The 11,957-nt window shown below is 36.7% G+C and overlaps 3 protein-coding genes across 5 annotated transcripts; 1 reads left to right on the top strand and 2 right to left on the bottom strand.

Moving 5' to 3' along the window:
• Positions 1–1,006: 1,006 nt before the first annotated feature.
• LOC140821038 (transcription initiation factor TFIID subunit 2-like) lies at positions 1,007–4,343 on the bottom strand. The gene is made up of 3 exons (XM_073181443.1): positions 4,115–4,343; positions 3,492–3,821; positions 1,007–1,203 (listed from the first exon to the last, which is right to left on the bottom strand). The coding sequence occupies exons 1-3, from the start codon at positions 4,240–4,242 to the stop codon at positions 1,029–1,031; spliced, it is 633 nt and encodes a 210-aa protein (XP_073037544.1). The 5' UTR covers positions 4,243–4,343; the 3' UTR covers positions 1,007–1,028.
• Positions 4,344–4,572: 229 nt separating this feature from the next.
• LOC140821042 (uncharacterized) lies at positions 4,573–7,380 on the top strand. 3 transcript variants are annotated; one of them, XM_073181451.1, is made up of 4 exons: positions 4,573–5,028; positions 6,157–6,210; positions 6,349–6,425; positions 6,847–7,380. In XM_073181451.1, exons 1-4 carry the CDS (start codon positions 4,944–4,946, stop codon positions 7,195–7,197), a joined length of 567 nt encoding a protein of 188 aa, XP_073037552.1. In that variant the 5' UTR covers positions 4,573–4,943; the 3' UTR covers positions 7,198–7,380. The 3 variants fall into 3 exon arrangements, with proteins under 3 accessions (XP_073037552.1, XP_073037551.1, XP_073037550.1); XM_073181450.1 differs by having other exon boundaries at positions 5,385–6,210; XM_073181449.1 differs by having other exon boundaries at positions 4,573–6,210.
• A 689-nt stretch (positions 7,381–8,069) lies between these two features.
• LOC140821035 (uncharacterized) lies at positions 8,070–9,101 on the bottom strand. The gene is made up of 2 exons (XM_073181440.1): positions 8,739–9,101; positions 8,070–8,654 (listed from the first exon to the last, which is right to left on the bottom strand). Exons 1-2 carry the CDS (start codon positions 9,099–9,101, stop codon positions 8,070–8,072), a joined length of 948 nt encoding a protein of 315 aa, XP_073037541.1.
• Positions 9,102–11,957: the final 2,856 nt, after the last annotated feature.

Genomic DNA, 11,957 nt, shown 5'->3' with positions numbered 1-11,957 from the left:
GAGAACGCCTTCAAGTCAGTTGTTTCTCTTTCTTATTCTTGAGCAACATATTCATGGTATATTTGCCAATTGATTGCAACCGCAAGCTTACAATTTATAATGCTAGTTACTGCCATAACTTGACAATTCTTCTTTCTTGAGCTAACATGCATCAACGAGATGGTATGTAATCTCATTGAATATGGAATTTTTTTCTAGAACATTTGTGTTATTCTTGTAATATTTACCAATGTTCCAGTAACATAATCATTAGCTAGAGCAACATGTGATTGTCTTTGTTTGAGCTAAACTATGAGAAGGTAAGCATGTTTTTGATTAAACAGGTCCACCAACTGTTCAAGAAGTGTTGTTTTGATCGCTAGCAGGAATTGTATGTCAGGGCAGTCTATGAATTTACCATGAAACTATTGTTGCAAACATCATTCATGCAGTTAAGTCGTAAGTGTCATTATGTGGGGATAAAAGGATTAAAGAGCTTGGAGAGGATCATGGCTGACCTCCAGTAAATTCAAAAGAGAACAGTATAATTCTGCTACTGCAAGATCAAAAATAGGCATACAAGATTTCTTGGTAATGTTGCAAGTTAGTGAATCAACCTTACCAATTTCATTTAACCTAACCACATAACAGATCCAGGAACTGAATGATACCAGGAAGAATCAAAGAAAAAAGAATCTATCAAAGACAAGTGATATGTTACAACACCATATTATACCCACCTATGACGAGCTAGAAGAAACTATGACACATGCAATGTCTTACACATTCAATGCACAGCCACTTCTGTTTTCTATATCTTGTAGATGTTAAGCACAAATTAAACTATCCATTCAGTAAAAGTTAGACAAGTTGCGCATGAGTAGGTTGCCATTACAAAGAGTCATAAATTATGTTATTCTTTCAAAGATCAAGTAAGGTAATAAGCAGTTATCCTGCAGACTAATGACTCCTTCGATTTAAATTGAAATACCGCAGACTAATGACTTCTTCAATTTCAATTGAAATACCATTATCTGATTCCACAGAGTTCAATGCACATACCAGCAACACTGCAAATTGTCGTCCATACAAGGAAACCAGCACCGTGCGCGCCTTAATTGATTATTAGTATGCAGGACATTATTATTAAAATGGATTCCTGTTTCAGCCTTTTCTACCCAATAGTCGATGCGTATGAGTTTAACGCTCTTCGCATCACATAACCTACATGAGAAAACACAGACAAGCAAACCTCATCATAATCACACCTTAAGAGAACAGTGACATTATAGTTAAGAAAATGAAGTAAAGGCAATTCAGTGTAACAGTATAAACTTTGTTACATCCAAAAAACAAAGGACTCACGCAGATATTGTGTTATATTGATAAAACCGGTAACACAAGCATTGATTTCTATGTTCTTGTTGACATAGTTAAATTCAAAAAATTGAATTTGGTGATTGATGTTTGATGCAGATCAAATGTTTGGCTTGTAAAAGTGTTTAAAAACTGATTCTATATTTGGAAGTTTTGAAAGTTCACTCAACTGCTAAAATAGAGAAAAGAGTGCAACTGCATCGATTTTATGAAGGTGTTCTAAAATTCTCAGTAGATAGTTGACTTTGACTACTTAACTGTGACTAAGTTGACTTTTATTTATTGACCTTGACCAAGTTGACTTTTGATTGATTGACTTTTATAGAGTTGAATTTGATCATGTTGACTTTTGACTCAATGGTTTGGAAAAGTTGGACTCTGCCTCGTCACATCGATGATATCTGATCGTCGATCGAGATTATTATGAAAGCAATATCATGGAGTTTGTAATTAATAGTCTTGAAATATCCTAATAAAACATTGACTAGTTCAAGAAAAATTAAGGTTGGACATAAGAGGTCACGACGATGCGGAGAAGGAAATAAACCTACGCAGGATTCTTTGGGCCACAGAAGAAAAATTATGTGGACTCTAATGTGCATATAAAAAGAAGAAGAAAAACATACCAAGGGGAAATAATCAGTCGTACAAGAGGAAGAGAGCCGCCAAGGATAGAAATCTCGAACATGAAAGAAGGGACGAGACATGAAGAGCATGAAAGAAGGGTCGAGACGTGAAGAGAGAACAAGAACGGAAAACACTTGTTTTTCTTTTTTCTACTTAATTTTTCTTTCTTCTTGTTAGGATTGAGGGGATCCTAAATTTTTCTTTCTTCTTGTTAGGATTGAGGGGATCCTAACCCTAGACATCTATGTCGTTATTGGATTTAGAGATTGAATTTTGATTTAAAATATACTTGAATATGTTATTATGTGTACTGCATCTTCGGAGCACTATCAATTTCTAAGTGATTAACCGAGATGAGATTTTATAGCATAATAGAGTAACATAATTCATCTATAACTTGCATAGACATATAAGGTTGGGACATTGGGTACCACTGCCACATATTCATAGTCATCGACCGAAAATCGAAAGCTAGAGAATTCCACAGTTCGTTAATACAACCACAATTATTAAATAGCACAAGGACTCTTGATTATTACATGTTGAATTAGTTTGATATAGCTTGACAAAATATATTGATATATCAGAGAATTCTGTCAAAAGCATGGCCTATTAATTGAAATTCAATTTTCAGATAAGATTAAAGTGTCTGTGAACCGAGATCCTAACAATTGTTTGTTTGTTTATTATTTTAATTTATATTATTTATGTAATGTTTGTTGAATTCTTTTATTTGACATTCAATTTAGTTTAATAAAATTCATTTTTTTGTTAAAGCTAACTAAAGAATTGTGCTTGAGTAAATTTGTCATAAATCAATCTCTGTGATAACGATACTCGTACTTGTTACATTATATTAAAACTTGACTCTTACATTCGCGGTAATATCAAGCAGCTTGAAGAACTTTAATTGTTTTCTAAATTATTATGTTAGAAAAGCTCGATCAAAAGTGCTACCTTAGAGGGCTTACAATTTCTAATCCACCTAATTTGAACATGGAAGATGAGCTTGTCAGTTGGAAAATTAATTTAAAAGATAGATGTATAACTATACTTAAGGACAAATGGAATTCAATCTATCACACACATTTTACCACAAGCAACTGTGAGCAAGATGTCAAAATTGAGTTCAAATTGAAGCATGAAAGTGCTATCTAAGGCTTGTTCTTTTCTCTTTCACAAGCATCTTTTGACAATTCTCACACATAAATAACCCAACAAGCTATGTCTCAAAGCCTCAAAAAATGTTTAGTAGAAGAGAAGGCAGAAATTCTTAGCTATGGAACCTTTTTTATCCATATATTTTCTAACTTCCGACTTCATCACAGTTGTGTTGGTAGCAAAATCATATTTATTAAAACTCATGGCACGGCATGAATAACAATCAATGTAAAAGGTACTGTTCAGAGTAATGCACTTACGAAGCTAAATATGGCGTTAGTCCAAGAACAACCAGCACAAAGTAAAAAACCAAAAACATGCAAAAAGATAAAGAACCATCCACAAACCTGCTTGTATCAGCAGGTGATTGTTCGCCATTGTTCATTTGTGTGTATCCTTGTCCGTTCTCGGGTTTAGTGGACTTGCTACACATTATCAGCACATTGGGAAGCAATTCATTCTCAAGAGATGACAAATACACAGAACCAGAAGCATCGGCAGCTGATGTGGCTGAAGAGACCACACACCATCTGTCCTTTGAATCTAGTTGCTGATAATGAGGAAATACTTCAAACTCTGCAGGTTCCCCATCAACTGTCACCCCCTCAATTACCAAATTATCCGCATGCAAACCAACAATTCCATTGTCTGGTACAACCATCTTTAGTTCTGTAAACCTGTAGTTCAATGTGGTACATTTTTAGATTTTTAACATTTGACTACGAAATTCAGCTGATTCCAACAAAAACATAGTCGCAAAAAATAGGAAGTGAGATGAAAGGAAAGCCAAAAGCACTAAAAAAAGAAAAATAAAATAAGAAATCACTGAAAGAGGTAGAACGTCAGAAGGGTGGTATTCTACTTAATTACAACTTCATACCATCGAAACTTGAATTACACAGATGGAGATACCGTGGTTGATGCACAAAATATTCGAAAAGAGGAAAAAAATGCGATTGAGGAGAAATACCCGTGGATTCTACGGTTGTCCATGTCGATGGAGAGGCATAGCTTCTGGTGATTGACCACTGGCTCGGAATTATTACTATTGTCTCCACCTCTTTGCTCATCGTTCTTCGCCTTCTTAGCCTTCGCCATTTCTGTACAAAATCCCGAAGAAGTCGAGGGAAGAGCGAGGCCGAGGGTTTACTCTGCGGAGAGAACGGGTGAGTGGTTCTGCTGCTCCATCTCACAGAACGGGTCGGGTTTATATAATACATATATATATATTATGTTATTTTTATTTTCGAGAGCAGGATTTATAATAATAATATTATTATTATTATTATTATTCTGCTGGTCCATCTCACAGAACGGGTCGGGTTTTTATATATATTTTTTTTTTATTTTTTATTTTTTTGAGAGAGGATTTATATTATGCAATGATTTTCATTTTCTATCTAAGCTGGATGATTGTGTTCACTTTGGCATCGTTTGGTTGAGATGATGTGATTAATGAACTGATAAATACATAATGATTAAGTATATGATAGACCAAGATTAGTGTGGTTTGCTAAAATTCGATTGTGTGTTTGGTGAGTTGTTTAAAGTTTGTGACTGGAAAAGTTAGGCCACTTCAAATACCCAAAATACCCACTGATATATTAATACAATTTGTAAATGCACACCTACTTTTTTCAAACACCCACCACTACTCCATCGCATAGTGTCTGAAGAAAACCCTCGCCGTCAACTCCTTTAATTGAACTTCGCGTCTTTTTCCAAAATTGTGTGGATGTAGCTTATTTTAGTGTGAATCCGCGAACCGAAGGATATGAATTCGTTTTTACAGGTACGTGATGGTGCTAAATGTCAATAATCTTTACCTGAGGACGTATTACGCGGGAGGAGAAGCGTGCTCCAACCATCTTTTCGCAACTCACTGTGAGTATTTGTTTGAAATTTCAGTATTTATTTGTTGTGCAAACGTTTTTTTATTTCCTTTCATTTATTATGCGCAAATGTCTACCATTAATTTGCCCAGTGTACAAGAACTTAGATTTGTTGCAGCTGGTATCGTTGTCTTTCGTACATGATTAGCAACTTGTAATGTTGTTGTTCTCTGTGTTTATTGATGTCATTTTCTTCTTCTCCGTTTAAGAGCGAAGCAATTTTACAAAGTTATTGTTTTTTTCAAGTTTCATTTGTTGATGAATAATCAATTGGTGCGCAATTTTTTTGTTAGACACATATCTGTACCTACGAATCTCATTTAAGAAAATAAATGATTGACTCTTCAGCATAACTTAAATGGATGTGAAGACACCCCCACAGTGCGAGTGTGGCAATGGGTTTATGTTACTACGTGAAGCCGGTCCACATTCAACACGACCCGGCCACTATTACTTTATCTGTCCTGCCGGTTTGAAACATCGTAATCGATTCTGTTGGTATGATGAGTACCAAAAAATTTCTTCGAACACTGAACCATCTTCGAAAGTTGAGATGGGTTCAAATTGGTCAGAAAAGCCTACTTCCCCCTTTTTACAGCGTCGCCACTCAGAAGCATACAATGCATCTTGTTCTTCACAGTCCTTTACTTTTAAGAATGCCGATAAAGTTGAGCCGGAACAACACGTGCACACCAAGTCTGTTTCGCCATCCACCACATCAGCTTCACCAAATGATGCAGTGGAGCATTTGCCTTTATCTGTCGAACATGTTTGCTGTTGCTTTGGTTTCCTCTGCTCAATATTGTGTGTATTGATGTTTTTAGTGCTTGTTATTGTAGTTTCTAAGTAATTAAAATGTTGTGTGTTTATTCATGTACTATGCTTTATTTCTGTGCGAAATGTAGTAGAATTTGGTGTGTGATATCATATAAGTCGTTCCGTCGTTGTATCTTTTTCTTAACCCCAGGAAAAAAACATTTGGTGATGTAATTTTTGGCTTCTTGTATGCAAGTACGTGTAAGACTTTATTGTGTTGTTATTGAATATGTTAGCGAAGGATTTTTTTTTGAATGTATTGGAAGAATTACATTTGTCTTCTCACCTGTGTTTTTTTGTGGAGTTTTATTTGTAAGCCCATGTACACGGCCTACAGTGAAGCAACGGTCATATGAATGTAAGCATGTCTTTATCACATTTTCAGAATGTTTTCCTTCTTTCTAAGATGCATCAGATATTGAATCTATCAACTACAATCAATTGAATGGCCGTAGGGAAAAGGACGATTAATGTCAATTGTTTAAGTTGCATGCAGGTGGTTCAGTGGTGCTTCTTTATTGGGCTTCAAATTTTGTTTTACCTTCCACATCGCGGCATGCACAGGGCAATAAGGTTAATATTCTTAATGTCGTTTACATGTTCTGTGTGCTTCGCCACATATGCGAATGTACAGAAACTTTTATTTGTTGTAGGGACATTTCTCTTTGTTATATTAAAACAACTGGTTCTACAAATGGGGTTTGTTTTCAGTGCTTTATTGTGTATGAATTTTAATTCGTGGGCCCATTTGTTTTCCATTATCTGCGAAGGAAATATACTGAATACAACTGCATGTCTAGATGTAGTGGTTGACCTACACAAGTGAGAGAATAGCTTAAAAAATCAATTGCAATATCTCACACGATCTTGCATTTATTTGTGGTAGAAAATTGCATTAAATGCAGTGTCTGTTATACTTAAGTGCATTCTTTTGTTTGTATTTATTTGTGCAAGTGTTCTCACAAAACCCCAAACGTTTTTCTTCATGCTGAAGATGTCTGTCACTTTCCCTTCTCCTTCTCAAGATTCTGTCACCAGCAAATACGTGGTTCCACTGGTTTCCCTCGTATCCGATGAAGAAGACAGTGGTGATGATAAACGACCAGCACCATCGAAGACCAAAATTGATCTCGGTTTCCCTGCTTCAATTTCCCTGAAGAGAACAGCAGGCATCAAAAAGTCTTTCAACCATGTGGCTAACACGTACTACGAAGAAAAAATGAAGCCTTTGACAACGAAGAAGCGTGGCTGTGTTGCAGACACTGGTGCGATGAAGAAGCGGGCTGGAGAAGATAGTTGTGTACCGGTTGTTATCATCGACTCTTCAGGGGAGTCCAGTGGGTAAACATGTTAGTTTGTTCAGTAACAAATGTGGTCTTGCCACCACCCTTTTGCTTATGCTGCAATGTCTTGCAGTTGTATATTTACTAGACGTGTATGTGGGCAAGACTCTTCCTTATTTTGATGTCACGGTGTAATGAAATGTTGATCTGCACCTGTACGTGATATGTTATTGTGTTGAACAAATTAGAATCCCTTCGACTTTGTGGTTTTGACCATCTTTTTTTGTCGCTGGAAGCAAAAAACATTAATGTCGTAAAGTGTTATTTCCGGTATACATTTCATTGCCTATCGGAACTGGTAAAAGAATTTTACCAAGTTGAAAGCTTAAAATAACATATGTTTAACTGTGGAAAGAGTCGACATTGCTAAATATATATATGTATATTCCATATTTTGCTATTATATTTCTGTGTGTGAAAGAAATCACCACCTTCAATTTCTCACATTCCTCCAACAATGAAACATTGGTAAAAAATTGAGAACTGTGTTAATTGTTGTACATTACCTTGAAGCATACAACATGGCAAATGGGTTTACCCATATGCATCTAACACAACATTGAAAAATCCTCGAATGCATCATGATAGTACTAAACTTATTTTCTAAAGTGTATCCAAATTCGAGTCAACAAAGGCATTAAGCGATCACCCGTAAATGAAATTGGAAGCACATAATTGTTAAAGCTTTCTTGTACAAGACTAGCAACTTGGTACAAAATCAAAATCCAACAACTCAAGTCAATCCACGCATATGACTTTGAGGCAGCAAAGTTCAACCAAATGTGCAGATGCTAGTAAGTTCAAGACTTATACAAAATAAATACACATCATTACTTAATGTTACCGTCAAAGTGTCGCACGACGTGGCAGGACGTCACCCTCCTCTTAGCAACCGTCTCGCTAAGCTCAACCGTCCTGCATGACCCAAGCGCAAGAACAATGTTAACTTCGCATGGTTGTCCACCAACAACTCAGTAACAATTACTTTCTCGTCTTCGGTCAACTCGGCTATAGTTTCCATCACCTTTAACACATTGTCTTGGTCATTGCGCATCTTCTCATCTTCGTCTTCTTTTTGTTTTCCCAATTGTTTGAATAGGTCCTTCATTGTTTCTTTGGTGATGTCGGCGAAATTATTTATGGCTTGCACTATCGCATCGTCAGAATCCTCTACATTTTTCCGTTTCTTACCTTTTGTTTTCGCATCCGATGTCGGTCTGGACGACGGTGTGACTGATACAGAAATTGACTCATCACCTCCCTCGTGAACAGAAAACATTTCCTCCAGGCTCATACCTATATTGTTAGGCACTTCAGGTGTCAGCGTAAGAATCTCTTGAACTGCCGCAGCAAAATGTTCTGCTTTGTCTCCGGTAGCTCGATCATTACCAAAGATTTCGCACCAATCATGATAGTAGGGCCACCTCTTGTGTCTCATTGACCGTGTATTGTTGTCTGCCTACGAGTTTAGTCAAACTAGTTACCGACCTTTGTGTAAGTGATTCAAGAACAATAGTAAAACAGTTGTCGAAGCATAAATTACCTTAATTAGTGCATCCCATATGTCGTTGGAAGCTTCGATTGTCTTCTCCGTCTCGTTCCAGCCTACTCCACTTTTACTTAGTAGTGTCGCCAACGATCCGTACAACTTCTTCCACACATGAACTTTAGAGTTAATATGTGGGTTGCCACGTAAGTTTGTGTCCGGGAATGCAACTTTCAATCGATTTTCAAGAAAAGCTAAATAGCCTGGTCGAAATCCGTTGCCGCTCTTCCAACCTTCCACTGAGGCCTCTTTCAGTGCTTGTATCAAAAAAGCTTCTTCACGTTCACTCCAACTCCGTCTGGTCTTATCAGCTTTTTGTGATTTCCTGACAAAGCTCTCGGAAGTTGCTCGACTATCCATATTCTGGCTGTTTTAACTGGCGTTGTCTTTACTCCTGCTAATAATACAACACACTGGTTAAGCAATTAATAGTCGTTCAAGTACTTAAAATAACATTTGGTACTAAAGGAAAACAAAACGGAGAAATAACTGATTAAATTCAAACAACATAGCATTTAATGGATTAAACTGCTGTCGAATTAAAAATAAATAACAACAAATGACACAAGTACATCGCCACCAAAGTTGTAACGACAGAGGTACACAAACATAAAAATTCAGTTCAAATTCATCCACATAGACATTGCAAGGTTCTCCCTCCAATTATCCCACTCGTCCGAAGATTCTAAGGTACTGATTAAATCATCTTGTATCTCATTGTCCAGATTGACTACATCGTCGTTAAGTTCTTCAATTGGATCATCGGGCATCTCAGACCTTATGAAGTTGTGCAACAACATACACGCCATTATGATTCGGTTTTGTGTTTTGAGTGGATAGAACGAAGGACTTCGAAGTATGGCCCATCTTCTTTTCAACAAACCGAACGCTCTTTCGATTATGTTTCGGGCTTGAGAGTGTCTGAAGTTAAATAACTCCTTATAATTCTGTGGCCCATGTGAACGGTTTCCCCAAGCATCTCTGTGATAGCGTACTCGTCTGTACGGAGTCAAGAATCCATCTACGTTGGCATATCCATTGTCGCATAGGTAATAGCAGCCTAAAAAAAAATTATAGTGGTCAGATAACATTTTCGAAGCAAAAAATTTGAGATTAAATAAATAACATTGTCTGCAAAGAAAATGTGACAAACATAGCTACCAAATCCACACTTAATAAAAAACAAAAATCAAAACCTCTAGGAATTTTCAATGTGTCGTCACGTGACACTGCATCTTTAAGAACCCTAGCATCTGCCGCAGATCCTTCCCACCCCGTAAGTGCATATATGAACTTCATGTCACGGTCACACACACCAAGAATGTTGACTGCGATAGTACCTTTTCTTGTTCTATATCGGGCCTTCTCCATGTTAGGTACATGTACATTTACATACGTTCCGTCTAATGCACCCAGACATCCCTGTACAATTAAACATTAATAACTTCAAATCAATTCAAGTATACAAAACAGCAATTGAGCGTTGTTGAAATGTTACTTTTGTAGAGTTTGTGGCATTGGGTGTGAAAATACCTTGAACCATTTCCAAGTTTCGTTGGTGCAAGAGTCATCGACAGGAGATGGTTTAACCAGTAGTAACGGATGTAACATAAGAATTGATTGGAGCACTTGATGGAAATGGATGCTGATTGTATGGCCACTACGTACATAGTCATGGCCAACAATTCTATTTTTCTTGTGATGCGCCAATATAGACAAAAACATGCTCACCTTCTCTTCTATACGTACATATCTGGACTCGACTAGTCCTCCAACATGAGTAAGCAAGTAACACAATCGTGCAAATGCATTCCTATTCATTCGCAAGTTAACCACACATTGCACATCTCCTATGTCAATAAGCCTATGCAAATGGCTAATTTGAACATTTATTTTTTGAGTCATGCTATACGAAAGTGTTGTCCTACGCATTTTGGAACGTCGTTTGGCACGTAACTTCAGTACATGTCGTCTCACGAGTAACATAGCCAACACTGCTCGACACATTGTTTGTTGCAGCATCACAAATAATGTAACGTGTCTATGCATAATGCTCAACTATGGAAGGGACTTCAAGAAAAATTAAAATTCATAATGTCGTTAAACATAGCAGTGGAATGACACAAAAGAAATTAGATTGGCTGTACGAGAATACTTTGAATTAGGAGTACCAATATAAAATTAATTCTACCTGCAATATACATAAACGCATAAGTGGAAAAAACATATTTTCAATGGGAATACCGATTACAGTAGGTTAGGGACTACACCAAAACCATGAATTGTTAAAAATATTTTAGAATATTTACACGAAACACTGTAATAAATAATTTAATAACTTCAAAGCTGCTCACTTACTTTGTTTTTATTTTAATGACATAAGAAAATTGCAAAGGAGATGTAGGTCGGCTGGAGTTTAAATTTAACAGAACAAAGCTGAAAGTGTGGCAGCAAACAACCAAACTCACAACACAAAAATACCCAATGTCGAATGAGAAGATGACAACCGAAATAGGAGAACAAACATCATCTTCCAAACAACAGACAACGACACACTGGTAGCCTCGTCAAATATCTCAAAATTTGTCAGTTGGCAGCAGCAAAGATTAACCTATTTAAACAAAGATTCGACAAAAACTTCTGCAAATAATCGTTTCACACAAGTTAATGAGACGATGTATACCCGATTTCTGTAGACTTCGGCGTACGAGAAGAAAACCTAAGCCATCCACTCTCTTCGTTCGTGGTTGTGTAGATGGAAGAAGAAAAATTTGTGGGGGTAGTTGAGGGTAAAGTAGTAAAAGGCTGCCTTGATAGATAGAAGGATAAATAATATTGGGCTGAGTGGAGAGTTTATTTTAACCTATTCTGTGCAAGGTAGTCCGGTGTACACGTGATTGCATTGGTTTACTAAAAAACACACCAAACATTGGACTAACATGAACAAAGCAACATAATCCTACTCAATCCAGGCTACCAAACGCTGCCTTTACGTATTATTATATTATGCAATGATGATTTTCATTTTCTCTCTAAGCTTGATGATTGTGTTCACTTTACTTATTATTATGTGGTCTTCGTTTTCTTACGACTCAATATGCCACTGGTCGTAGACTTTGCCGCCGGCTATTTCAGAATTCTACTTTTTCGTCTTTGTTGTTCTTCTGCTCGCTTTGTAAAATTCAGAGTTCCAGTTTATTTTCATAATTCACCTGG

This window comes from Primulina eburnea, unplaced genomic scaffold (assembly GCF_022965805.1).
Source record: "Primulina eburnea isolate SZY01 unplaced genomic scaffold, ASM2296580v1 ctg385_ERROPOS411500, whole genome shotgun sequence".
Lineage (NCBI taxonomy): Eukaryota > Viridiplantae > Streptophyta > Magnoliopsida > Lamiales > Gesneriaceae > Primulina > Primulina eburnea.
The sequence above is the reverse complement of the archived record's forward strand: the minus strand, read 5'-3'. Positions and strand labels throughout refer to the sequence as shown.

What these genes read in the sequence shown, in the direction of transcription:
- LOC140821038 (XM_073181443.1), bottom strand. Translation starts at nt 4,242, where the DNA reads ATGGCGAAGGCTAAGAAGGCGAAGAACGATGAGCAAAGAGGTGGAGAC. An exon ending in GACAACCGTAGAATCCACGG is followed by an intron (nt 3,822 to 4,114) that starts GTATTTCTCCTC and finishes ATTGAACTACAG; the next exon opens with GTTTACAGAACTAAAGATGG. An exon ending in TCACCTGCTGATACAAGCAG is followed by an intron (nt 1,204 to 3,491) that starts GTTTGTGGATGG and finishes TTTCTCATGTAG; the next exon opens with GTTATGTGATGCGAAGAGCG.
- LOC140821035 (XM_073181440.1), bottom strand. Translation starts at nt 9,101, where the DNA reads ATGGATAGTCGAGCAACTTCCGAGAGCTTTGTCAGGAAATCACAAAAA. An exon ending in TATGGGATGCACTAATTAAG is followed by an intron (nt 8,655 to 8,738) that starts GTAATTTATGCT and finishes CTAAACTCGTAG; the next exon opens with GCAGACAACAATACACGGTC.
- LOC140821042 (XM_073181450.1), top strand. Translation starts at nt 6,042, where the DNA reads ATGCAAGTACGTGTAAGACTTTATTGTGTTGTTATTGAATATGTTAGC. An exon ending in GAAGCAACGGTCATATGAAT is followed by an intron (nt 6,211 to 6,348) that starts GTAAGCATGTCT and finishes AGTTGCATGCAG; the next exon opens with GTGGTTCAGTGGTGCTTCTT. An exon ending in GGCATGCACAGGGCAATAAG is followed by an intron (nt 6,426 to 6,846) that starts GTTAATATTCTT and finishes TTCATGCTGAAG; the next exon opens with ATGTCTGTCACTTTCCCTTC.